The 23,334-nt window shown below is 33.2% G+C and overlaps 5 protein-coding genes across 5 annotated transcripts; 1 reads left to right on the top strand and 4 right to left on the bottom strand.

The window, feature by feature from the left end:
* Positions 1 to 1,154: 1,154 nt before the first annotated feature.
* On the bottom strand, positions 1,155 to 3,335 carry LOC105627047 (kinesin-like protein KIF3B). Its single transcript, XM_012208326.1, has one exon. It carries the CDS (start codon positions 3,333 to 3,335, stop codon positions 1,155 to 1,157), a length of 2,181 nt encoding a protein of 726 aa, XP_012063716.1.
* A 6,200-nt stretch (positions 3,336 to 9,535) lies between these two features.
* Positions 9,536 to 11,482, top strand: LOC105627045 (coiled-coil domain-containing protein 47). Its single transcript, XM_012208324.1, has 3 exons — positions 9,536 to 10,524; positions 10,637 to 10,808; positions 10,878 to 11,482. The coding sequence occupies exons 1-3, from the start codon at positions 9,536 to 9,538 to the stop codon at positions 11,115 to 11,117; spliced, it is 1,401 nt and encodes a 466-aa protein (XP_012063714.1). The 3' UTR covers positions 11,118 to 11,482.
* Positions 11,483 to 12,442: 960 nt separating this feature from the next.
* On the bottom strand, positions 12,443 to 13,838 carry LOC105627308 (PI-PLC X domain-containing protein 3). Its single transcript, XM_012208595.1, has 2 exons — positions 13,715 to 13,838; positions 12,443 to 13,296 (listed from the first exon to the last, which is right to left on the bottom strand). Exons 1-2 carry the CDS (start codon positions 13,836 to 13,838, stop codon positions 12,443 to 12,445), a joined length of 978 nt encoding a protein of 325 aa, XP_012063985.1.
* A 595-nt stretch (positions 13,839 to 14,433) lies between these two features.
* Positions 14,434 to 16,972, bottom strand: LOC105627307 (coiled-coil domain-containing protein 186). The gene is made up of 6 exons (XM_012208594.1): positions 16,854 to 16,972; positions 16,498 to 16,769; positions 16,277 to 16,430; positions 15,468 to 16,017; positions 14,945 to 15,076; positions 14,434 to 14,466 (listed from the first exon to the last, which is right to left on the bottom strand). Exons 1-6 carry the CDS (start codon positions 16,970 to 16,972, stop codon positions 14,434 to 14,436), a joined length of 1,260 nt encoding a protein of 419 aa, XP_012063984.1.
* A 1,653-nt stretch (positions 16,973 to 18,625) lies between these two features.
* On the bottom strand, positions 18,626 to 21,376 carry LOC105627046 (protein sel-1 homolog 1). Its single transcript, XM_012208325.1, has 6 exons — positions 20,878 to 21,376; positions 20,536 to 20,783; positions 19,973 to 20,452; positions 19,629 to 19,857; positions 19,128 to 19,534; positions 18,626 to 19,054 (listed from the first exon to the last, which is right to left on the bottom strand). Exons 1-6 carry the CDS (start codon positions 21,374 to 21,376, stop codon positions 18,626 to 18,628), a joined length of 2,292 nt encoding a protein of 763 aa, XP_012063715.1.
* Positions 21,377 to 23,334: the final 1,958 nt, after the last annotated feature.

The raw sequence follows: 23,334 nt of genomic DNA, 5'->3' as shown, positions 1-23,334 counted from the left end.
TAATCAGCGCTATTCCGCACTTTTCCATCAAGCAAGTTTTGTATGCTATGTGTTCACATGATGCGTCAAAAATGTATCCAGCATGAATATAATTTAAAAACTACTAACTTCATATTAATAATTTGCTTATTAAAATGAAATATAATTTTTCAAATTATAAAAACAATTATCACTAGTATAGTATTTAATATTTTACAATTAATATTTATTTATCTATATTAATATTATCAATCTCATAACAATTTTTTTAATTACTTTAACGCATTACTATCATTTTTCCGCATCGTATGAACATAGCACACAAACTAGCATGATGGAAAAGTGCGGAAAAGACACAATAAATCGTACGTAATGCATTGTTTTTTTTATCATGGTATCTATATTTATGCACTCAGATTTTATCTTTTTGCTTCATTCGTCTCGCAATTCTATCATATCAATCAGCATCAAATTATTTTAATCTCTCAAAATACGATGATTTATTACAAGAACAATGACGCACTCGCAATTCCGCAACATCAAATGCGGAATAGCGCTGAGTGGTTGTTTCAATGCATTCTCTATTCCGTACTGTGTGACCCTCATCCTACACGCGCGCTACCAAACGGCTAATAACGCAAACCATGTCGTTGGACGACGGAGACAAACGCTCGCTTACAATAGTATGTAATATATTTTCCATTAATTTAAAGTAATACGAATCTTGATAACTTATCCTATTTTTATGGAGACAAATAATTGATTGAAAAGCATACTATTAATTAACAAAAAAATGAAATTAACAAGAAAAAAATAGTATCTTTAGTGATTTAAATAAAAATAGTATCTTTTATCAAATATATATATATCATATCTTTCTAAAATAATCCTTACGATGTGTAGAAATTAGGGAAAATATTTCAATTGGAAAGAAATTTTAAAAGTTATTTTATATTATGTATTATTACAACAGTTACATGCTCGAAGTAGCTATATATATTTACGCATTGCACAATGACTAGAGAATTGCAGACATATTCCGTTCTTCGTCCATGTACGTTCAGGTAACCGCGAAGAATTAAATAAAGTAGTAAGATGCGGTTCATACAATATGTACACTCCCCTTTATAAAATGAAAAAAAGAAGCGCGCCGATTGGAGTTTCAACAATTTCATTTACTTCGGTACGAGGCCTCTGGTTTTGGGGTAAACCGGTGCCGGGACTTGCTGTATCTTAGTGACGCTCTTCGGTCTGACTCGCGCCGACTGCAAACGCGTTTTGGTTCTCAGTCTCGTGCTCGAAGCGTCGACGTCTATGTCGCCCTCGTCGCGCAGAGCTTCTTCCAAAACAGCTTGAATTGTCGGCGCAATCGCGGGTCCCTGATAATCCAAAGTCGTTCGTGCTGGCATGTCGAGATCCAAGTTCAGAATGTTCTCACCCGCATAACGACATCCTCGTCCCATCGCGAGAGCGATCCGTGCGTACTCCGAAACTGGTCTACGCACATCCGGTACGGAAGTTGGTCGTTTGATGGCATCTATGTTCGATGGTTCGGGATCTTTCACAACCCAGCAATCCTCTTCTTCGTCCAGATGGATTCTTGATAAAATCTTCGTCTTCTCTTCTTCGGGAATGAAGTTCTCTATTATGAGATACTTGAGTTTGAGCTCCTTCATTAATTCGTGCTGCTCCTGCTCCAAATCTCGTCTGTCCCTGTTGTAGTCGCTGGTCACGTCTTCTAACTCTTGCTTTAGAGCTTGCAACTTGGTAAAGCACTTTCGCAATTTTCTGGATTTCACATCCACTTCTTGCTGCAACGTAGTGTAAGTCTCCCTCACGCCGACCATTGTCAACTCTTCGTCCTCTAATTTCTGTTGCATTTCGACCTCGCGTCTCTTACGTTCCGCAATTTCAGCCGCTTTTTGTTCTAATGCTCTTTGCTGTTCGTTTGTGTGATCAATTATATTCTTACCACCACAGAGCATCTTGCTCTCCAAATCCTTTATTCTCTGGACAAGATTCTCGGTCTCCTGCTTCTCGGCCTTTAACTGCTCCGCTATGAGCTTTTTATCAGTTTCGGACAATTTATTGTCTTCGCCTCGACTATCGTCCGCCTCGGATTCCGAATCAATCATCTCATCTTCTTTTTTCCTTTTCGACTTCTTTTTCTTTCGTTGCACCCCACCTTTCAATGCGAGTTTCTCCTTCAGTCGACCTATCTCCTCCTGATATTGCCTCAATAAAGCATCCTTTGGATCCTCATTAATTCTAGGCTTGTTCTTGATGTTCTTAGCACGGCTCGCGTATCGTAGAGTCGTCAAAGTCTCGTCATAGTTGTAACTAGCTGGCCCAATATTCGCTACCATGATCGTTTTCGAATTACCACCTAAAGAGTCCTGTAGCAATCTCGTCAGCTTAGAGTCTCGATATGGCACATGCATAGTTTTGCCGTCCACCAACGCCGATATCACATTACCCAAGGCCGACAAACTCAAATTAATCTTGCTTGCTTCCTTCAGTCTTTCTCCCGAAGAACCAGTTTTACTTTGTCTTTCGCTACCAGCGAGATCGACTAGATTCAAGCGTCCCACTCTAATACCACCGGTGTCATCGATATTACCCATCTCAATAGTGATGAGAAAGATTGCATGTGATCGCGAACTATGCTCGTTCATGTTCGTCGCACCGATCGTTCTATTTTGATTGCCTACGTTCATTAAGTGCTGTATCTCTGTCGCGCTCTTACAAACGGCAGTCGATAGATCCTTGACGTACACCCCAACGTCCGGCTTCTCCTTCAGCTCAAAGCGCAGGCTTTGATCTGGATGCAATAGATCGCGTATCTCCTCTTGATAAATCTCCAGATAACTGGCCCTTACCAGATACTGCATGTTTTCCGATCTGCCGATGTGATTGAATATGTGCTCGAAGGAACGCGGTATGATACCGCGTTTCTCATGATCCATTTTCGAACCCTCCATGGTGTATGTTTTCCCGGTACCGGTCTGACCATAAGCAAAAATAGTGCCGTTGAAGCCATCGAGAATCGAGGATACCAAAGGTCTAACTGTCTCTTCGTATAGCTCCTGCTGGCTAGAATTCCAGTCGTACACCGCGTCGAAGGTAAACACCTTAACGGTCTCGCTAGACGGATCGTCGCGTGGATGTCGCACCTCAACCGCGCCTCTGGACGGGATCACATCGACCACGCGGGTGTGATTGCGTGTGATCTCCCGCTCGTCCATTGGTCGGCATCGCACGACCACCTGCACGCATTGCGTCGCTACTTCGGTAACCACGCTCGACTTCATGTTTTTCTTCTTCCAGGTCTTCTGCTGGTTGTCTAATTTTTCCATACCGGCGATGACGTACACAGCTCTCTTCTGCAAAACACGGATTTATTGATCATGCTTCATCCTGATTAAATCCGTTTGCTTTAATGGCTCTCTAACTAACTAGTATTTAAGAAATTACTATTTTTTGTACAATTGAATTAAAGTTGATACATGTACATATCAATTATCTTAAAATTTCGATATTCTTGCCTTGTAGATACTTAGATAATATTTCAAAAGCTATCCATGCTATCGTATTGATTGTACTATTATCATTATACTTATTGATCATGTGTTTCTTAGAAAAGAATCATGAAGTTTATATTTAAAAGAAATATTTGCGTTTGAATATTAAATTATCTCTAGATAAAATTTGAATACATAATTTCCAACTAAAAGTTTCATCTTACAAATTATGTATTCATGTTAATAGGATTTTAATCTTATTGAAAGACTAAAATTTATATAAATTAGTAATTTATGTAAACTTTAACCAATTATAATAAAAATAAACTTCTTTTTTATTATAACAATCTTTTCAATTTTTCATAATTTAATTTTACATATAACGACCGATCTTTTTAATGGATTTATCTGTTTAAGATGAAAGAATGTTTGAAAATAATCAAAACAAATGAAATTAGTTATTTTCCGTGAATGATAGCATTTTACTTAAAATAAAATTAAAAAGAATGGTATGTTACCAAAACTTCATGCAATAAGAAATTAAAGATTTTTGCATCATGTAGATATATCTAAATAGTATAATCTTATTTTTCAATCAGTTCACCATGGCCTACGATTACTCAATATTAATTTACAATACAATACGGAGTAAGAAGAGTAAAGAAATTGACCAATAATCATAATCGAATGTAAGAAAAATAATCGATTGTATAAATAATTGATCTATTTCTTATTCTTATTCCAAGTATTGTAGACGACTCATTACTTTCGTTTCAATACTTCGTCGTCATGCACACACAACATTCCGAATCGATAAAACTTGGCACGAAAATGTTTTATGAAAGTCATACTATGCCATATTAACCGTACATCATAAAATTTGAATTATTTTTTATTTTTTATTTTTTTATTTGTATATAATACTTGATTATTAATATTCACGCGATACTTTTTGAATTTTTATTATATATATTACTTTTCGAATTCCTTTTTGTATAAAAAAAAAATAGAAAAGTGCAAGTGTAATTTTTACGTTCTGTTGATTGAAATTAGATTGTAGAGTCTCAATATCACCTGCAGGTGTGTAAGGCACATATCGACCATTTTCCAATTACATTTTAAATGCGCTCGACTGCATTCCAGTCTTGAAATAATATTAAAATAACAGGACTTATCATTAAAATTCAAAATGAATCGTCACCACAAATAAGAAAGAGTCGTTTGGCATTTTGTATTAAATAATCAGATATTCATTTTATTCTCTGTTAAATCATTATCACACAAGATACGTCTATCAAATTATAATCATTATTTTATTCTTCAAGAAATTATTTGAACACAACTTTATAAAAAATATATAATAAAAAAAAGTTAATGTTAAATATCAAATATTTATTAAGGTACATCTGATATTCATTTTTCAATTTCTTGACAATTGAGAATTTACAGTTATTTATAAGGAACTATTCTATAAAATTTGAAAATAAAATAATCACAAGAAAGTCGTGAAACCATTTTTTATATTAAGATGCAAAGTCTGTCAATAATTTAAACACAGCTTTATGGAATATCTGCAAGAAAAAAAATACATATTAAATTTGTATTTATTTTTCGTCAATCAAGAATTTGTAATAACGCAAGGAATTATTCTATAAATTTGAAAATAAAATAACCACAAGAAAATAATCGTGGAATCTTTCTTTTTTAGCCAAGATACAAAAGTTGTTAATAACTTAGTATACTTTTATAGAATATTTTCGACAAAGAAAAACATAAAAGCTACATATTAAATTCGATATTTATTAAGAAAAGTATATTTATAATTATCTGTCAATAACGTTGATCGAGAGCTTGTATGGATTTGCAGAGAATTAGATATCCGATAAATTTTAAAACAAATCACAAAAAAATAATTGATTGAGACCACCTTTTTTATACGCTATACTAAGACGCAAAGACGATAGAATCCGCACTTACCGTACTTACCGTATGGTTAAGGGTTAAATATACAAAAGGTACATGCACGTCACGTAATGTCACGTAATGTCAAGGGGGAAGAAGCGACGAGCAGAATCCTTTAAAGATTCACTTGTGTCCACCGATCGGAAGAAATGCGCACGGTGAACTGTAAGGAATCCGTTTGCGTTGATTTATTACCGTTTCTACGTGTTTCCCTCCGTTGTGAGGTGTCGGTATTGATCCATTATTTAGCCAAAGGATTTGTTGTCAACGAGTCGCCGTCGTTCTTGCCCGCATGTATTGATTCTCGCGCAGAGCGCGCGACAGGGGAGAGTCGACGAGTATCGCGAATCGAGAAGCGTTAATCGGCACGCCGATACGCGCGATCGTTCACTTTACGGCACTCGTGCTACGCGAAAGTGACATGCTTCTAACAATTCTGACAAGAAAGAAGATAAAATGCGTCAATGTCAAACGTATGCGAACCCCTTGTCGCCGCGCGACACCGAGCTGTTCGGCTGTCGCCGCTGTCGGCTAGACGGCTAATGCTTGGTCTTGAAATCGATATCTCGTCTCGTCATCGAACGAGACGAAACGAGTCGGGAAAGTCGAGTCTGGCGCGCCGAGCGAACTCTACTTTATCGACTCAGTATTGTCCTCGCGGTACATCGTCTGTTTTTTTACCAATTTATTTTTTAAATAAGTATTTTTCTAACTACTTTTATATTATAGATTTAAAAATCTTCCACAATTAAAATATATAATGTAATTCAAACCGATCGACTTTATGTGGAAATGTCAAAAATTTTTATGGGGATTTTATAGGAAAAAGGTTGGAAAATACAATTTTGTTATCAGCTTCTGACATCGATTCGCAATAATATTTGCTTTATATGTATATATATAAATCAAGTTTGTTTTATATTTTATATATATAAAACAATCTTGATTTGAACTAGAGATTGCATGAACAAATAATGTTGTGTTCTTAGAATTAGGTTTATGCCTGTATTCATAGTCAGATCTTTTACTTAAGGATTCCTTAAATTTATCTTTAGAAGCTCAGCAGCCAATAAAATAATTCGTAGAGTATCTAAAGATAAATTTAAGGAAGCTTTAAATATAAGGCCTAACTGTGAATACGAGTATTAGATACCTAATATGAGAGATTAGTTAATTAGAAAATTTGTACATATATGTGCGTGCAATTTATTAAGCCATAAGGAATGGATCACAATCAATTATTCTCCTCGTATTCGACTGTAGTTAGTTAATTTCTTACGACTTAGACTCAGTTTCATAACTCGTGGTTAATTCTTAACCGAGGTTCAACTTGTTTCTCATCTCTTTCCAATTCTAGAATTAGAAAGAGATAATGAATAAGTTGAATCTCGATTAAGAGATAACCGTGAATTGTGCCTTAAAATAAGGCTTAAAATACCTATTATAGATCCAGACTTAACTCGGATCTACAATAGATTTTTAAGCCTTAAACCTTAAGAAATGGATGAATCACAATCGATTATTCTTCTCGAATTTGGCTGTAATTAGTTAATTTCTTATGGCTTAAGACACCTATTGTAGATCTGGACTTACCCCTCAAATACAATAGAGTATAATAAACCTTAAGTCTTAAGGAACTGACCAATCATAGTTGAGTATTCTTCTCACATTTGACTGTGAACGATTTCTTAAATCTGGATCTCTACAATAGTTGTGTTTTAAGCTATAAGAAACTGATCAATTACAGTTGAATGCGAGGGATATAGTCAATTATGATTGGTCAATTCTTATACATTATGATATACGTTAACAAATTATGATCAGTACAAATGATCCTTTAAGCTTAAGGAAATTAACCAATCAGAATTCTTCATTTCCTTCCTTTCCATGAAATAAAAGACTGAGGGCTACTTCGACCAACTCATATTTAACTCCTATTTAACTTTAATCGATGATTAGTCCATTAGAATTGGCTAATCGCATCTATTGTTAAACGTCAAATGCGAAATGTCAAATGCGATTGGTCAATTTCACTGGACTAATCGTTGATAATCAAAGTTAATTGAAGTTGACCAAAGTAGCTCTTAATTGTAAAAATTATATCAAAATAAAAAAAATTCCGTAACATCATATTGTAGATTACATATTTCATACAATATTTACATGCAATTTTATGTTATATAAAGCCGATTATTCCATCTTTTGATAAATTTTAACTGTTGGGTAAATAGCAAAATTACCCAATCACATGCGTGGATTACCAGATTTACCTCACAGATAAAATTTATCAAAAGAACAACCGACCCATAAAAATGTAATGTAATACATGCGATAATTTATAAAAATAATTTTTCATCATAAAGCATTGTAAAATATATGTAACAAATAAAATTTTAGGAAAATAGAATTTTTCTTCTTGTTCTTTTCTTGTTCAAATGGTGAATCATTTTTCTTATCACTATGAAAATTTATAGAAATTATCTGAATATAGCCTCTTTTATCCATAATTTTTAATTAAATATGTGAACCTTCGTAGAAAATAATATAATGTATTCTTTCTCAATCTACATTTGATAAAGATCGATATTTGTAAATTTTCCACTTTCGCTCAGCGAATCGCTGTTTTTTGAACGTAGCCAATCTTTCGTTTTGAGGAAATGACGTCAGGCACGGTGACTTGCGATGACTTCATGTCATAGATCATAGAGCGAATAGAAGTGATGCGAATTGTCTACCTTTCGACAAGGAGGTCGTCAACTCGTCATTTTAGTCATATCTGTTATAATTAATCGGACACCATTTCAAATTGAGATTGATGACGAGAAATTGACATTTTTATAAAAATCTGCATCCACTGGTGAGACGTCGTATCACGTTAGAATTTTATGACACGATAGGTTAATCGCATCAAACTCAGCCACTGGCTACATTTCAATGGCATTTCATGTTTGCAAAACGTTGTATATATACTTAAACTAATACATGAAACAAGAATTTTTTCCGTCAAAGAAGAGAATAGTAATTAATCTCTCTTTAAATGTACAAGTTGACAATCAGAAGATTGCTCTGAAAAATAAATAATTTTATCTTGTGATTAGTGGACAAATCAAAATGAATTGAACACTAATTCTATAGAAGAAATCTATCATTTTTGCTAATATATTTGATTATGTGGTTTATTAATATTTTCAAGATTACCATAAATTTAATAATTTTTATACAATAATTGAAAAACTTTTCAAAATTAAATACATTTTCTAACTTATATTATTTAACTTATTAATAACTGTGAACTGTTTTCAAAAAATTTCAGATAAATTCCTTTTATGGAAATGGCCATTCACGTTGAGATATAAGCATACATATTAAATCAGTGAAACCAGTTAAATTTTTAGCTTTTTAATGTTTATTTTTACAAGTTCATAAATATATATATTTTTTTATATTACATATACTAATAAAAATGATGGGTTTTCTCTGCAGAGTAGTGTTTATTTTATTCTATTTTCATTGCAAAATAACAGTTGAACATTTGTCAATTTTTTGATATTCTGTATGTACTGTCTTAATATGTTTGCAATATTTTCTATATTACTGTAATATATTTTTGATAAATATGTTATCTTACTGTAATATAAGATTAATTCAAAATATCTTTTCTCTATTAATTCAAAATAATTTCATAAGTTAAAAATGGATAACTGATCTCAATTATTAATTCTCATTTATCAGTTTGCTTTTACAGATATTGCTATATCAGAACTTTTTTGTTTGGAAAGAAAATTCTAACATACAATATATTATAATTTATTTGATATTATATAATATATTTATTACATTCATGTATTATTTAATACATCTATTTTCACAATTAACAATATTATTCTATGTATTAATTTAGATTAAATATTGACAAAAAATTAGAGTTGAGAGATTAATAGAAAGAATTGTTGAATATCTAGAAATTGTATATATGTTTATATACAATTATATATAGCAAGCTTATTATTTGAATTATAATTATAGTGCAAAATATAAGTTACATATTTTTTTTACTTACTGTTTTAGGTAACATGAAATTGTGGATCGTAATAGCACACATCACATTGGTCGTTACTAATTTATGGGTTACAGCCCATTTCCAGGAAGAAGTACCTGAGGATAATGAATTTGCAGAATTTGAAGATTTTGAAGAGGAAAAGCCAAGTGTGCTTATTGAACGTGCACCAGAATTACCTTCAGAAGAAGAATTGAATCAAGATTTCGAAGAGGACGATGTCTTGGTTACAGATGGTGACAGTGAATTTGATCATTTCCAAGATGAAGAAGAATTTGAAGGACTGGACGTTGCTGGGGGCAACACTGGTCCAAAAAACGATGAACCTTCCACATTGACTATTACAAAAGTCCCATTCCATTTGCGGGAAAGATGGGACAGTTATTATTTAGAAATATTAATGATCACTGGACTAGTGGTATACTTTATAAATTATATTGTAGGACGTACAAAAAATGCTCATATAGTTGAGCAATGGTTAATAGATCATAAGCAGCTTTTGATGGATAATTTTTCTCTCATCGGTCATTCAGGCAAATCAAATGAGAATGCAAATGATAATGGTTTCATAAGACAGAGTGAATCACAGTACAGTTTGTATTGCTCTGGACGTGTTGGCTGTGATTCCATGCTTATAGAGTTGAAATTAATAAAGAGACAAGACTTAGTCGCTGTATTAGCTCAATTGGTACGACCGCAAAATGATCAAATTCACATAGAAGTGGAACTCTCAAAAGACGAAATAGATAATTTCGTTTTAGCAGTTGCCACAAAGCGGTTAGCGATGCATTTAGTGCGTGACATGGCTGATATTAGCGTATATTGCCCAGAGAAACGATCTGGGGAAAAATTCGGTCTTCCATCAGGCTTTTATGTAATGTCTGAGATTCCAGAAGCAACGGCAGCTATTTTGGACACCAGGATTCAGCAAGCCTTCACAAAGTTTGCGCCTTATATAGAATATATTCACATTAGTGATCAATTCAGTGGACGCAAACCCCAGGAGTAAGTAAAAATGAACTGTGCATATTAAACAATGATTCAAATAAATAAAATATATAGAATGCATATATTTTAAAATAGTCAATTTAATAATATTTCCAATGTTTAATTTTAGAGATACTACTCAGTTAACAATGCCTGAGGTTAAAAGAATATTGTTAATGAGTCTGAATATAAGTCTCAAGGGTCGCGCGAGTAATCCAGAGACTCAAGAAAAACTCAAACCTTTACTTCAACTTGCTTTCTATTTAATTGATAAGTTGCGACGTTTTAAGTTATCTAAAGAGGTTTATATTTCTTTAATGAATATACATCGTTAAACTATTGTAATTTATATTATGAATTTTGTTATGTAGGGTAAAAATAAAGCAGATAAAAATCGACTCAGAGTGGAAGAAGCTTTCCTGAAAACAACGCACGCCGCAAGGGCCGAAGCTGCGGCTCAAAGACGAGAGGAGCGTCGGAGAGCCGAGCAGGAAAGAATTCTTCAAGAGGAAGATCCCGATAAACAACGGAAGTGGGAGGAAAAAGAACAACGAAGATTGGCCAAAAAACGTGCTCCAAGAATGAAGCAACTTAAAGTGAAAGCTTTGTGATATAATCAGAATTAACAAGTGGGATGTACATTTTAAAGAACAAATTTGCTATTCTCTCCATATTCAAAAAGAAAAATTCGTAATTTCAATGGGATTGTACTTCGTTCAAATTATCTACGAAATAGCTTATGTCTTCATTGAGATTTATATATTTACTCAGTGTTCTCTTACATGAAATATTGAACTTATTAAAGAAAGTACAAACGACTGTGAAAAAATGTATCCTGCGAATTGTAAGTTGTTTGTTGTGTAACGTATATTTTTTTTGCCCTACTGCCAGCTTACATACTTAAAAATATTATAGAGATATATAATATTCCCTGTTGAAAGAAAAGAATAATAAAATTTAACGAATACTATATATACATATATAATATTATCATATCTTTCTTTTAATCTATATATCAACGAACTGATACGTTAAAATATCCATAAAATCATTGTCCTTTAATACCAACAATATTTTTATTAAAACAACATTGTATTCAAGAAAGTAATCCATAGTAATATTCCAAAAACTTTCTTTTTCTTACATCTGAGATAAATGCATCATTAGTTAGTTCAGTTATAAATAATTTAATTATCAATACATCCAATATATAACACAATTGTTTGGATGTATTTAATATTTTTTATATTATTACATCCCCCTCCCATCATATAAATTGAAGTATATAAAAGTTTGAAGACAAAATCATTAAGCTTGTAAAATGCGAGATAAAAATATATTATTTATTGTGCATAATAATTAATCATTTGTTTTCCAAGTAATGTGCCATAGTATATTTAGCATAAATATTTATAATTACAATGCTTAGCAGAAATATGTAATTGTCTAAGTAAGACCGATTAGTTCGAAATATATATATTAAGTTTGAATGTTAACCTTTTTTATATTAATTTTATTTACGATTTTATACGCCAAGTGTAAAATTAAAGATTTGAACAATAATTAATGGTCTCTAAGTAAGCATAAGGATCATATAAATATTTTAATACTAGAAATACCAAATTATCATTTTTTATATTAATATTATATAATATGTTTTGTGTAAAAGATAGGATTCTGAAATTTTTTTACTTTTTAATTTCATCTTAATGAAATATTTGGTCTTTCATCATTTTCTTTATTTTCATAGTAGTTCATTCATTATATTATTTATTCACTATTCAATTTAATCTTTTTAGTGAATAAAAAACATTTATTCTTCTAGCTAGAGTTAAGCAGTTTTGAATTTAAAGATATCTCTTTCACTAAGACAGATGAAAATATTTGATCTACAGTTTTGCTGTTGTGTTATTTATATTTTAAAGCAAAAGTAAAATTAAACTAACTGCAGAAGTTTCATATTACTCTGGATAACTGTTTTGGAAAATAGAAAGTTGTTATCGGACACAAAATCCGCTATGACTATATTAAGTCCGCCGCGACCAGGATATTTCTGACTTATCCAGGAGAGAATTTCTTTCTGACAGCGAGACACTAGATCTCTTTGCAAGGTACCACACAAATGTTTCATGACATAGAGTGTATCTGGCGTCAGGAGGCATTGCGATATGAATGCAGTGTCCAATGATCTGCTCTGTAGTTCAATATTCAAAAAATTAATCAATTCATCCACGCGGACGGTATTGGGCCACACAGTACGCCAGAGACCGGATGGCCATAAATTTGCGTAATTACGCGCATAAATGTTCCTGTAAATCACGAACACCTGGTATCTCTTTAGGACTAGCCATTGCAGTGTTATGTGATGAAATCTGGATGAGACCGGACACAATTTTCGGCGGAAAATTTGAGTTATTTTGTCTATGAGACGTTGATGATCCACTTCCTTGAAGGCATAGAAATGCTGAAAGTCCAGGATAACGATCTCATTTGTATGCGAGCTAAGCCAGTTAGCCACGTCGAGAAGTGACTTGCTGATTTCTGCACCATACAGACCGTGAAGGAAATATATATTATTGGTTCCCGGCTTCGTGGCAACGCGCAAATCTAAATATCGGATTCCGCCATTAAGTTGTTGCTTGATATCATCGCATTGTGTAATAGACCAATTTAAAATAATGGGCTTGGCAACGAATGAACAGTAGCGGCCGAGCGTTCGAATGAAAGCAGGTTCGTCTGGTCCCACGTCGTTGTGTCTATCGATAGTATAAGTCATGGTATCATGAGAACCTGGAAATTATCAATTTGTATGAGTATCTTGTAGGTAATTAAGCAAAAATTAAGTTTTATTTATACAAATATATTTTAGAGAATAATGCAAAAAGCAAAGATATTAATAAGACTCTTAGACCATATATGTGAGAACAATCGATAAAAATTAAATGCCTATAATGGTCAAAGCTGTATCTTTAATCTTTAATGTAAAGATATTAAGTCAAGTTTGTAGATGAATATAAATTAAGAAACTTTCTCTTGCAATTATTCTTTTATCGAGGCTTATTAAGTCAAAATATTATATCATTTATACATTTCATTACAAATGAATATAAATCGAATAATAATGAAACTTATCTTTCGTATAAATATCTCAGTTTTTACAGGCACGAATGTAACTGCGCATCAAGCAATGTAAAAGATTTAAACGTACCGGGTATCGCTAGATGTATTATGGGTATATTTTTGAGTGGCACCGGAAACCGAGTCATCCAAAATTCCAGATCGTCATTCAAAATTGCGTCCGCGATGTTCTCTCCCTTTCCTTTATCTTCCATAATGTCCAAATTTCCGACAATCGCGTATCACTTCTCTTACTGGAAGTGTATAAACACAAGAGAATTCATTGTTGGCTCGCGGAGTTACGGAGGCGCGAGTGATACAACTGCAGATGTCGATCTGCGTGTGATACAAATGACGCACTGCCTTGTATAATGTTGATGCTTTATAAACATTCATGTATTTTCCCGCAATGATTTCAAGCTCGATCGTACTGTGCAGCTAGTTTACACTCATCCAGTAACCTCGCTCTGTAAATACACGTGCAGCACTTGCTATGTATATCAGTCTTAATCGTATTCCGACAAAGAACTAAATTTTTGTTGCTCCCTTGCACATCTCTTAATTGCTTTTGCAATTTCTATGATGATAATGTAAGTGATGGAAACTTGGCGAGATTGCTAGCGAGAGTCCCTCAAAGAAATAAACAACGCTACACGCGCTCTGTTCTGCGCATACGCGTATTTTCTTTTACATAATCAGTTTATGAATGTATCACGAGATACGTATAGAAATCTTAATAAAATTGAGCCGTCTTTCTGCATATAAATATTAATCAGAAGCCAACTCTCTTTCTGCGTGTAATAAAAAATCTTACTCCAAAGATTTATGCTCGGTTTTCATCACCTAAAATTGATAATAATTTTTAAGTTTTTTTTAATATTTTCAAAGAGCTATTCATATATTAAATAAAAAACAGCAAACATTATTCTATTGTTATCCTTAAAAAGTATATTTTTAAAAATCTAAATTTTAATATATTACATGAATATAAATATTAAATGTATATAATAATAAGACACAAACATATATGTGTGCGTGTGTGCGTGCGTGCGTGCGTGCGTGCGTGTGTGCGTGCGTGCGTGCGTGCGTGCGTGCGTGCGTGTGTGCGTGCGTGCGTGCGTGTGTGCGTGCGTGCGTGTGTGCGTGCGTGCGTGTGTATTATCTTTCTTATTGCTCGTATAAATCTTTCAAAATTTTCTAATATTACAATACTTAATGGAAATCGTATTAAGAAATACTGAAATCATGTAAAATTATTCTGCGCATATTCACGTCTTCTTATTTACGTCATCATATTGTATTATTACGTGACACATCTTACCTGTGAATCATTATCTTCGATTACATTGGAAATATGCTTCTCAAGTATATTCTGCAGCGAATAAATAATCTTCTGTTTCTGATCAGCGCAACATGAAATACAAGTATCGCTCGTGCAGACATGCTCTTGCAACTGAAAATAATTGTTTTTTATATTTTATCATATATGAGAAAGATATAAATATCTTAAATTGCACATATATTGAGACACATTTGCGATACATGCTCGTATCTAAATCTTTATAAATAACTGTTAATGATAATTTAATAATAATTAACTTATAACAATAATATATAAAAAATATACATGTTATTATTATTGTATAATAACAATTCAATTTTTTCATGTATTTATTTGTGATCACGTATATATTTCTATCTAATGAGTTTACAAGATAAAAATTGCAACTGTAAATCAAAATCAAGAAGAGTGGTTTTCCTTCAAGAGTTTAAAATTTGAGTTCTACATATGCTATTAAAAAATATATTTTATACATTCGCATGTCTATTCAAAGAAACGATACCTCTAACGTTTCTAGGATGCATTGTTTAGCTTCGTTTAGAATCTTGTTCAAGTTATTAAATTCCTCGCACTTCTTTCGCTCTTCTATCAAGACTTCCTCCCGGGCCTTTTTGGTCTCTTGTAAATGTCGCTCGAGAACCTTCACTTTCTCTTCTGACTTCGTGCATTTCGCCTTGTATTCATTCATTATTTGCTCGTAATTGCTGAGCCTCATGTTCTCACGTTGTATTCGACCGTATTCGAAGATCGTGTTTATGTGTTCTTGGGCGAGATTATGCATCACACGTCTGTATCTTATTACATCTTCCTGCGCTATTTTGGCTTCGCCTTCGAGCAATTCGCACTGCAATCTGAGCGCACGATCGGTTTCTTTGCATTCCGCGCTCTTCGTTTCCAGATCCTCGCAAACCTTCAACATCGAATTCAGTTCGTGATTCAACGCAATGTTCCTCCTGATCGTGTTATGCATCATGTCTGCTATACGAATATTGGTTGCTTCTTTGAATTCTTGAGCAAGCTGCCTCAATCGTTCCTCCATCTCCTTCTGCATTCTATATATATAGGATTTGTCTGATGTTAAAGTATATTAAACAATATTATATAGTGTATATATATATATATATATATATATATATAATAATAAAATACATATATAATAAAAAAATTAAGCAATAAAAGTTTGTTAAAAAATTATCTCCACGGCATGTAAATCTTGAATAAAAATATTAAGATAAGATTGCAATTTCTGAAAAGTATTGTTATTCAGACGTAACATTTATGATAATAAAAACTATTGATTAATTTGTTTACTTAGCCTTAGTAACAATGACTGATTTCTCCATTTCATAAAGCGTCGTTTTGTGTTCTTCCTCTTGTTTCGCCATTTCTTCCTCTTGTATCTCAAACTTGCGCATTAAATCCAAGCGGGCTAATCTCCAGTCATCCAACGCATTCAGCTTCCCAGCTGATATAGAACATGCAACAATTTTTCATATTGCCTTTTCTGCTCTTTTATTATGACAATTTTATACCTGCAAGTTTTACTTCAGCGCTCAGATTATTTTCCATAGTTCGGTACTCTCGTTCCATCGCATTTTCTTTCTTTTTATACTCTGCTTGTTCCTGCTTTCTCAATTCTTCCATGGCCAATAAACGTTCATTTAGTTCGCGAGTCTCTTCTATCCTTCCCTCCAAGTCTCGTTTTAAATGCGCCACGACATCAGATCGATCCTCTTTTAATTGCTCATACTTCTTTGTCAAATTCTTTACCTCGATTTCAAGCTCTTCATTTCGACTGCGTAGCCTTAAAACATCGGGAGGAACACATCATTAAATGCAAGTCAGAAAGAAAAACCAAAGTTCAGCCTCAAACTCTTAATGAACAAACCGTGACAGTTGTCTATTATTGTCTAGAATTTGTTGTTCGTAAGATAGCGTTTCTTGTTCGTTTAAACACTTTTTCCGTAATTTCTTCTCTTTGTCACCTCCACGTTTCTTTCTGATCATTTTTCTATTTTTACACGCTACTTAAGCGTTCTCTGTGCATAAAATGTGCATGTTTTGAAATTTTTTATTAATTCATTTTAAATTACTTATATCAGAAATATATGTTGTAGGAGATCGAAATTTAATAAAAAGTCGACTCAAGATTTTTAAATTCGATTGAACTGCATTGTCTCCACTATTCATGGTACATTCGGTACACAACGTCAAATATCGATGCAACTTTTGATTTAGCATATCTCCTCTGTTACCATAGTAAAGAGACAACAAAACCAAATATATCTTCCATGGTTCAAAAAGAACGTAATATATCTTACAAGTAAATATTTTCCATGATTTTTTTTACATTATATCTTCTATAAAAAATATAAATGCATGACTATCATGAGTATAAGGTATATGCGTGAATAAATGTCAACACAATATGAGTAACATAAAATATCAATTAAAATAACAATTCTTATACAATAATAAAAGACTATTACATAAGAAAATTATTAACGAATAATAACAAATAATACTACATATTTATATACAGGATATTCCAACTATTCTAATCTATTAATGTCGTTTTAAATACTAATTACGTTTACTTCAATTAATATAATTCGACAATAATATAATAGAACAAAGAAATAAATTTGTATTTTAATTTTATTCATTATAATATTGTAAGCTACATCATAAACTCTGGTATATCCTGTATATAATGCAATAGAATAAATTGTAAATAAGAATACGTAATGTAAGAAATATTTCAATACTTGACATATATATATATATATATATATATATCTCCATGACATTTACACGTTTCTAAAATTTTCATTTCACTCAACTTTAGCATATATACAATCCAATCTATTTGCACAATTACAATTATTTACACAGCCACTGTAATATCGTGCACAAAAATCGTAATAATTCTTTGGCAATAAAACAATTTTATTAGATAAATAATCAACAACCTTTTAATTCGTATTTTATGTTACAGCAATATTTTGTAATATTTTAATATGTATCATGTGTAATCTAAGATAATTACAAACGTGTCACTGAAAAAAATTTTATATATATAAGTGATTTAATTGTACAAAACTATTATGAAATAAGATTATTGAAAAGATAGTTCAATTTATAAGAAAGTTATATTTATATTTATAAGAAAATATGATATACAGAATTGTGAATTTGAATAAATTTGACTGTTTTGCAAAAAGAGGGAATTCTAAATATATCGTAACAAACCCATTCATTTATGGATAATATTCCTACTCACATGATATACATTATGTGTGAGCTTAATAATGAAACTTTATAAACTAGAAACTAAGCTTAGAGTCCACACATTAACATACGAGAAGTAACCAAAATAATTTATATTAAAAAATCACCAATTATCAGTTATGGCATTATATAACTTTCAACAAATTTAGGAGTAATCTCTGAGTTAGAAGTAAATTACTATGATATATACATTTAACGCACTGAAATATTGAACTCGAGGTTACTCAACTTGCGCCATAGGAAGGATGTTATCAAAAATGATGTTCCAATATGAATCTCTTATAAAATTCTTTCCAAGCTTAGTCTAGAAAAATCTATATATATATTCATATATATATATATGAAACAAAATGAATGAAAGTACAAAATTTAATTAACAGGTCTCGGTGGGGGAGGTGGCTGCGGTCTGCGGAAGTATATAATAAGACTAAGCATTCCTGTAAGAAATCCGATAAGATATAAATCCCAGTTTTGTCCAAGCAATTGATCCCATTTATCCAATTGATCGACTAAACTGAATTCTTGTAGGTAATCAAAGCCGAAGAGGAAAGAAAGTTTGATCAAAGCTAGTGCTACAGGTATTCGCGCATCAGGACTAGCATCTGCAGCTAAATCGTAGCATCGTTTAGCTAAATGTCGGTCTTTAGCTAAACCTAGACCGCGTTCATGCATATATCCCAAGTTGAACATGGCCTGAGCATTGTGTTGTTGTTCAGAAGCCGAACGGTAATGACTCGCAGCAACTTCATAATCAACTTTTGTTCCTCTGCCATAATAATGCGCATCTCCAAGTTTTACCTGAAGTAAAATAGAAATCATTTCATATTTGAAGTACAAATGTAAATTTTTCAACTTGGATTTGTACACCCACCTGCGCAGCGGAATAGCCTTGTGCAGCAGCTCGTGCCCATAACGCCAAAGCTCTAACCAAGCCTTGCTCTTCTGATAAAATACCAGTTTCTCCTCTATCTAAAATGAATGCCGCGTTACTCTGCGCAACTTCATAACCCATTTCGGAAAACAAGGCGTAATTGAGAAATGCTTCGTTCACTCTGCCATCTCTATAATCAGAATGTGCGACCATCAATTGGTCGCTCCACTTTCCTCTTTCGGCAACATTTTTCATTAATTCCACGGCTGTCGGACAACTTCTCATCATTCCAGTGCCAGTAGCATGCATTTGAGCAAGATTATAGTATGCTAATACATGACCAGACTGGCTAGCTAAATTAAAATACTTGTTTGCCATTTTGTAATCTCGCCTCACGCCTATACCACCTAAAAATAAATTCAAATATTATAAAGTAGTAGATGATTATTTATGTGAACAAGAGAATGACAGAATGATGCAAATATAAATATATATACTTACTGAAATACATATTGCCTAACTGCAATTGTCCATCAACCCAACCTTGTTCTGCAGCTTGACTGAAATATTGCAATGCTTTACCAGTATTTCTTTCTACTCCCATTCCATATAAGTACATCAGACCTAATCCACTCTGGCCTACTGGATTGCCTAACTCTGCAGCTTTTTTGAAATATTTATACGCTGTTTCATTGTCTTGCTTAACAATTTCACTTCCTTCTAAATAAATCTATAAATAGAAAACATGTGAAAAGAATATCATATAATTGCAATATATTTGACAACCATACAATTTTGTATATAATATTATAGATATAAGTATTATTGTTAAAATTTCATTTTACCTTTCCAAGGAACGCCATAGCTACTGGATTGCCAGCATCAGCAGCATGTTGAAAATACTGCACTGCTCTTTCGTGATCCAGAGGAACTCCTCTTCCTCCTTGATAATGAAGTTGTCCAAGTCCAACTTGTGCCTGAGTATCGCCCTTTTTGGCTAACAATTGATAATACTCTATTAAATCTTGATCAAAAATTCCAGAAGTATATCCTGGGTTTTCATGCTCATCTAAGAGTCGAACCCGTTGAACTACTGGACCACCACTCAGCGAGACTTCTTCTGCGACCTTCTTTGCTACCTTTCGATAAAAGTCTAAAGCACGTTCACAAGAGGCTGGTGTTGTTACACCTGCCCAATTACGATATCCCATTACCATTTGAGCACGAACATCACCACCGAGAGCAGCTACAGTATAATGAAGTAAAGCTTTTGCTTGAGATGCATTAACTCCACCAATACCGATTGCATATAAAAATCCCATTCCCTGTATATACAAATATAAGAGATTGATTATAAAATTGATTATAAAATTCTGCCAAAATTTAATATTATTTATTATATACGTACCATGTGAGCAGATGGGAGTCCAGTATCTGCAAGTTCCTTGAATATTTTAAATATATTAGGTATGTCGTTAATAGCTACTTCCAGAGTAGTCGAACCTAAGGGAGACCCAAGTAATCTTGCCCATGTCAATATAGATTTTGCCTCACGATGGCCTAACTTTGCTGCTTCAACGAGCAATCTATAACCCTCTTCTTTGTTTGCGCGCATCGCATTTATGATACTTTCTGCTTTCTTGAACAATTGCTCGGCTAAAAAAAAAATTACAGCAAAGATCATTAATAACATAAATAAAATGTCATTGTGTCATCTGATAAGAACAAAGCATCTCTAAATTTGATGTACCTGCTTGTTGTTCCACTGACAATGGCTCTTGGACTTCTTCTTCGAGCGTTTCGTACAGCTCTTGAGCTTCCCAGGATTCCATATCCTCTTCATCCAATGGTCTCTCATTTAAAACTATAGAATCTGTATCTTTTGTCTGAGCTATCATAGTCTTCATCCATACATTCCTTGTTCCTGGATTTTCCAGGGTCTCCTTGTTGGCAGGTTCCATCTTGCTTTCTCCATCTTCCTTTTTACCAGTTTGCTTGTTGATCTTCTCGTAAATCGGATCGGACGTCGGTACGAGCTTCATTATTGTATCACGAAGAGCACTCAGCTCGCGCAGTTGTTCGAAGGCATTCTCAATATCTTCGATCGCGACTTCCTCCTCCGTTTCTTCATTAGTATTCGATTTCTGCGTGATATCGCCGCGTTTTTTCGAGCCAGTCTCCAGTTCCGCGGTGCTCAGGAGAAACAACGCTAAGAACGGCAAGAACACCATCCTCCCGTTGGACTTCATAGCTTCGACGAGAATTCAAACGCGAGGCCTCATTACAAACCTATAAACGCCGGTGACCTTAACGTGCTCATTGCCCTGTCGGGCACGCGGTTATATGAGAGACGCGCGATTGATCGCATTTGACACGTACATACGTGGACATTCGCGAGAGCCGTCTCGCCTCTTCGACCAATTACGTCATTAGGACACGTCAATACACATCTTCCCGCGGCCGACGGATGTCAACAAAAACAGTAGGCTCGCGATCGACTAAACGAGGACTCGTCACGAGTCGTGTGTACACGCGTTATGATATACCACGCGGGAAAACATTCGTCGAGTCAGCTGTTCACCGCTAAAAGCGTGCAATCGCCATAATAAACGTAGCTTTACCGCTCTCACGTCCGTACCGCACACGAATGCGTATTACACCTGATTACACCTTGTTTACACCGTGCAGTAGCGACATGTCCTCAGTTCTTACTACGTCTGCTCACATCCACCGCATCCACTGTCGATTGAATATGAAGCAAAACAGGTTTTTTCTTGATATTTTTCTTGATGATTAAAAATTCTGATGTTATTTGTATATCTTTTGTCTCCACTCAGAACGCGATGGAACGACGTAATATATTTTGCGTTTTAGATTCTATTAGATAAGGATAGATAAGTAAAAGAAAAAAATGATAATAATAATAATGTCGTTTTCTGACGGAATTAATTAAGCCGCTAAGTTGCCCCAACTGCACTTCGTAGAAATTGGCAGACAGATAGATTTATAAAAGTTTATAGGTTAAGCTGTTTAAAAAGTTTTATTCCAATTGTATTCGTGAACGCGCTTTGAACGAATATGATTTCTTTTTTTTCGAAATTTCATAAAAATTGAAACATCTCAGAATTCGAATAACGATTTTTTTATACGAGAAGTAATGAATACGTGACAATCGCACAACCGTTGGCAACCATTGCAATGAATAAGAGACTGCGCAAAATGGAAGAAAAATTAGAAGGAGTATTTTAATTTATCAGAAACTGATTACACTAGAATACATGGTTTCTGGTAAATTAAAATCTCAATAATTATTCTTATTTCTAATATTTTCTAACCCGATCTACAATTGTGTAAATATAGTTGTAAATAATTGCAAGAATTGACCAATCACGTTTTAAATATGAAGAAAACATCCGACTGTGATTGTTGAATTTTTACAACTATGATCACTTATAAAGTCCATTCTACAATTGTATAAACGTGTTGTAAGCAGAGTTGGGAAGCGTTATTTTTTTCCATTACTTTTCCGTTACTTTTTATAATAAACAATTTAATAAAAATCCTTTCCCAACCTTGGCACAACCTTAATATTTAGTTATAAAAAATTGCAATGTCATGTTTATTATAAAAAGTAACAGAAAAAGTAACGCTTCCTAACTTGTAAGTGATTGTAGTTGTAAAGCCTATTCTACGATTGTGTAAGCGTAGTTGTAAATAGTCATAGTAAAAATTCACCAATCACAGCTGAATATGAAAAGAATATTTAATTGTGATTGGTCAATTCTTACAACTACAATCACAACTACGCTTACGCAATTGCAGAATAGGTTTAAAAATTGATTAATCACAGTCATTAATCAAATATTTTCTTCATATTTAACTGTGATTGATTAATTCTTACAATTACGCTTACACAATTTTAAATCAGACTTTTTACAATAAAGGTGTATTTTCACGAACCTCTCAAACTACTGAAATATATTATATTTTTAGTGATCCAAACTGGTCATTTCAGCGATAAAAAAAAGATCACGTGATGACTTTTGTCGCTGAAACGATTATATTTGAGTTTATGAAAATTGTGTGAAATTCCATCTGTTATTATCTAAGCTTTATAGAAGCATATTAGAATATAGTGGAGTAAGCATGTTTGAATACGCAATGAGAACAAACCTAAAGCCTATATTCTTACATATATATATACTAT

Source organism: Atta cephalotes (genome assembly GCF_000143395.1).
Source record: "Atta cephalotes unplaced genomic scaffold scaffold00008, whole genome shotgun sequence".
NCBI lineage: Eukaryota > Metazoa > Arthropoda > Insecta > Hymenoptera > Formicidae > Atta > Atta cephalotes.
Note: the sequence above shows the minus strand (reverse complement) of the source record. Positions and strands in the feature narration are given on the sequence as shown.

Excerpts from the sequence above, each read along its gene's own strand:
- LOC105627047 (XM_012208326.1), bottom strand. The coding sequence starts at position 3,335 with ATGGAAAAATTAGACAACCAGCAGAAGACCTGGAAGAAGAAAAACATG.
- LOC105627045 (XM_012208324.1), top strand. The coding sequence starts at position 9,536 with ATGAAATTGTGGATCGTAATAGCACACATCACATTGGTCGTTACTAAT. Across the intron at positions 10,525-10,636 it reads AGTGGACGCAAACCCCAGGA|AGATACTACTCAGTTAACAA; the intron begins GTAAGTAAAAAT and ends GTTTAATTTTAG. Across the intron at positions 10,809-10,877 it reads GTTTTAAGTTATCTAAAGAG|GGTAAAAATAAAGCAGATAA; the intron begins GTTTATATTTCT and ends TTTGTTATGTAG.
- LOC105627308 (XM_012208595.1), bottom strand. The coding sequence starts at position 13,838 with ATGGAAGATAAAGGAAAGGGAGAGAACATCGCGGACGCAATTTTGAAT. Across the intron at positions 13,297-13,714 it reads AATACATCTAGCGATACCCG|GTTCTCATGATACCATGACT; the intron begins GTACGTTTAAAT and ends GATAATTTCCAG.
- LOC105627307 (XM_012208594.1), bottom strand. The coding sequence starts at position 16,972 with ATGATCAGAAAGAAACGTGGAGGTGACAAAGAGAAGAAATTACGGAAA. Across the intron at positions 16,770-16,853 it reads AATAATAGACAACTGTCACG|GCTACGCAGTCGAAATGAAG; the intron begins GTTTGTTCATTA and ends CGATGTTTTAAG. Across the intron at positions 16,018-16,276 it reads GTCATTGTTACTAAGGCTAA|AATGCAGAAGGAGATGGAGG; the intron begins GTAAACAAATTA and ends CTATATATATAG.
- LOC105627046 (XM_012208325.1), bottom strand. The coding sequence starts at position 21,376 with ATGAAGTCCAACGGGAGGATGGTGTTCTTGCCGTTCTTAGCGTTGTTT. Across the intron at positions 19,858-19,972 it reads CTATGGCGTTCCTTGGAAAG|ATTTATTTAGAAGGAAGTGA; the intron begins GTAAAATGAAAT and ends TTCTATTTATAG. Across the intron at positions 19,055-19,127 it reads AAGGCTATTCCGCTGCGCAG|GTAAAACTTGGAGATGCGCA; the intron begins GTGGGTGTACAA and ends ATTTTACTTCAG.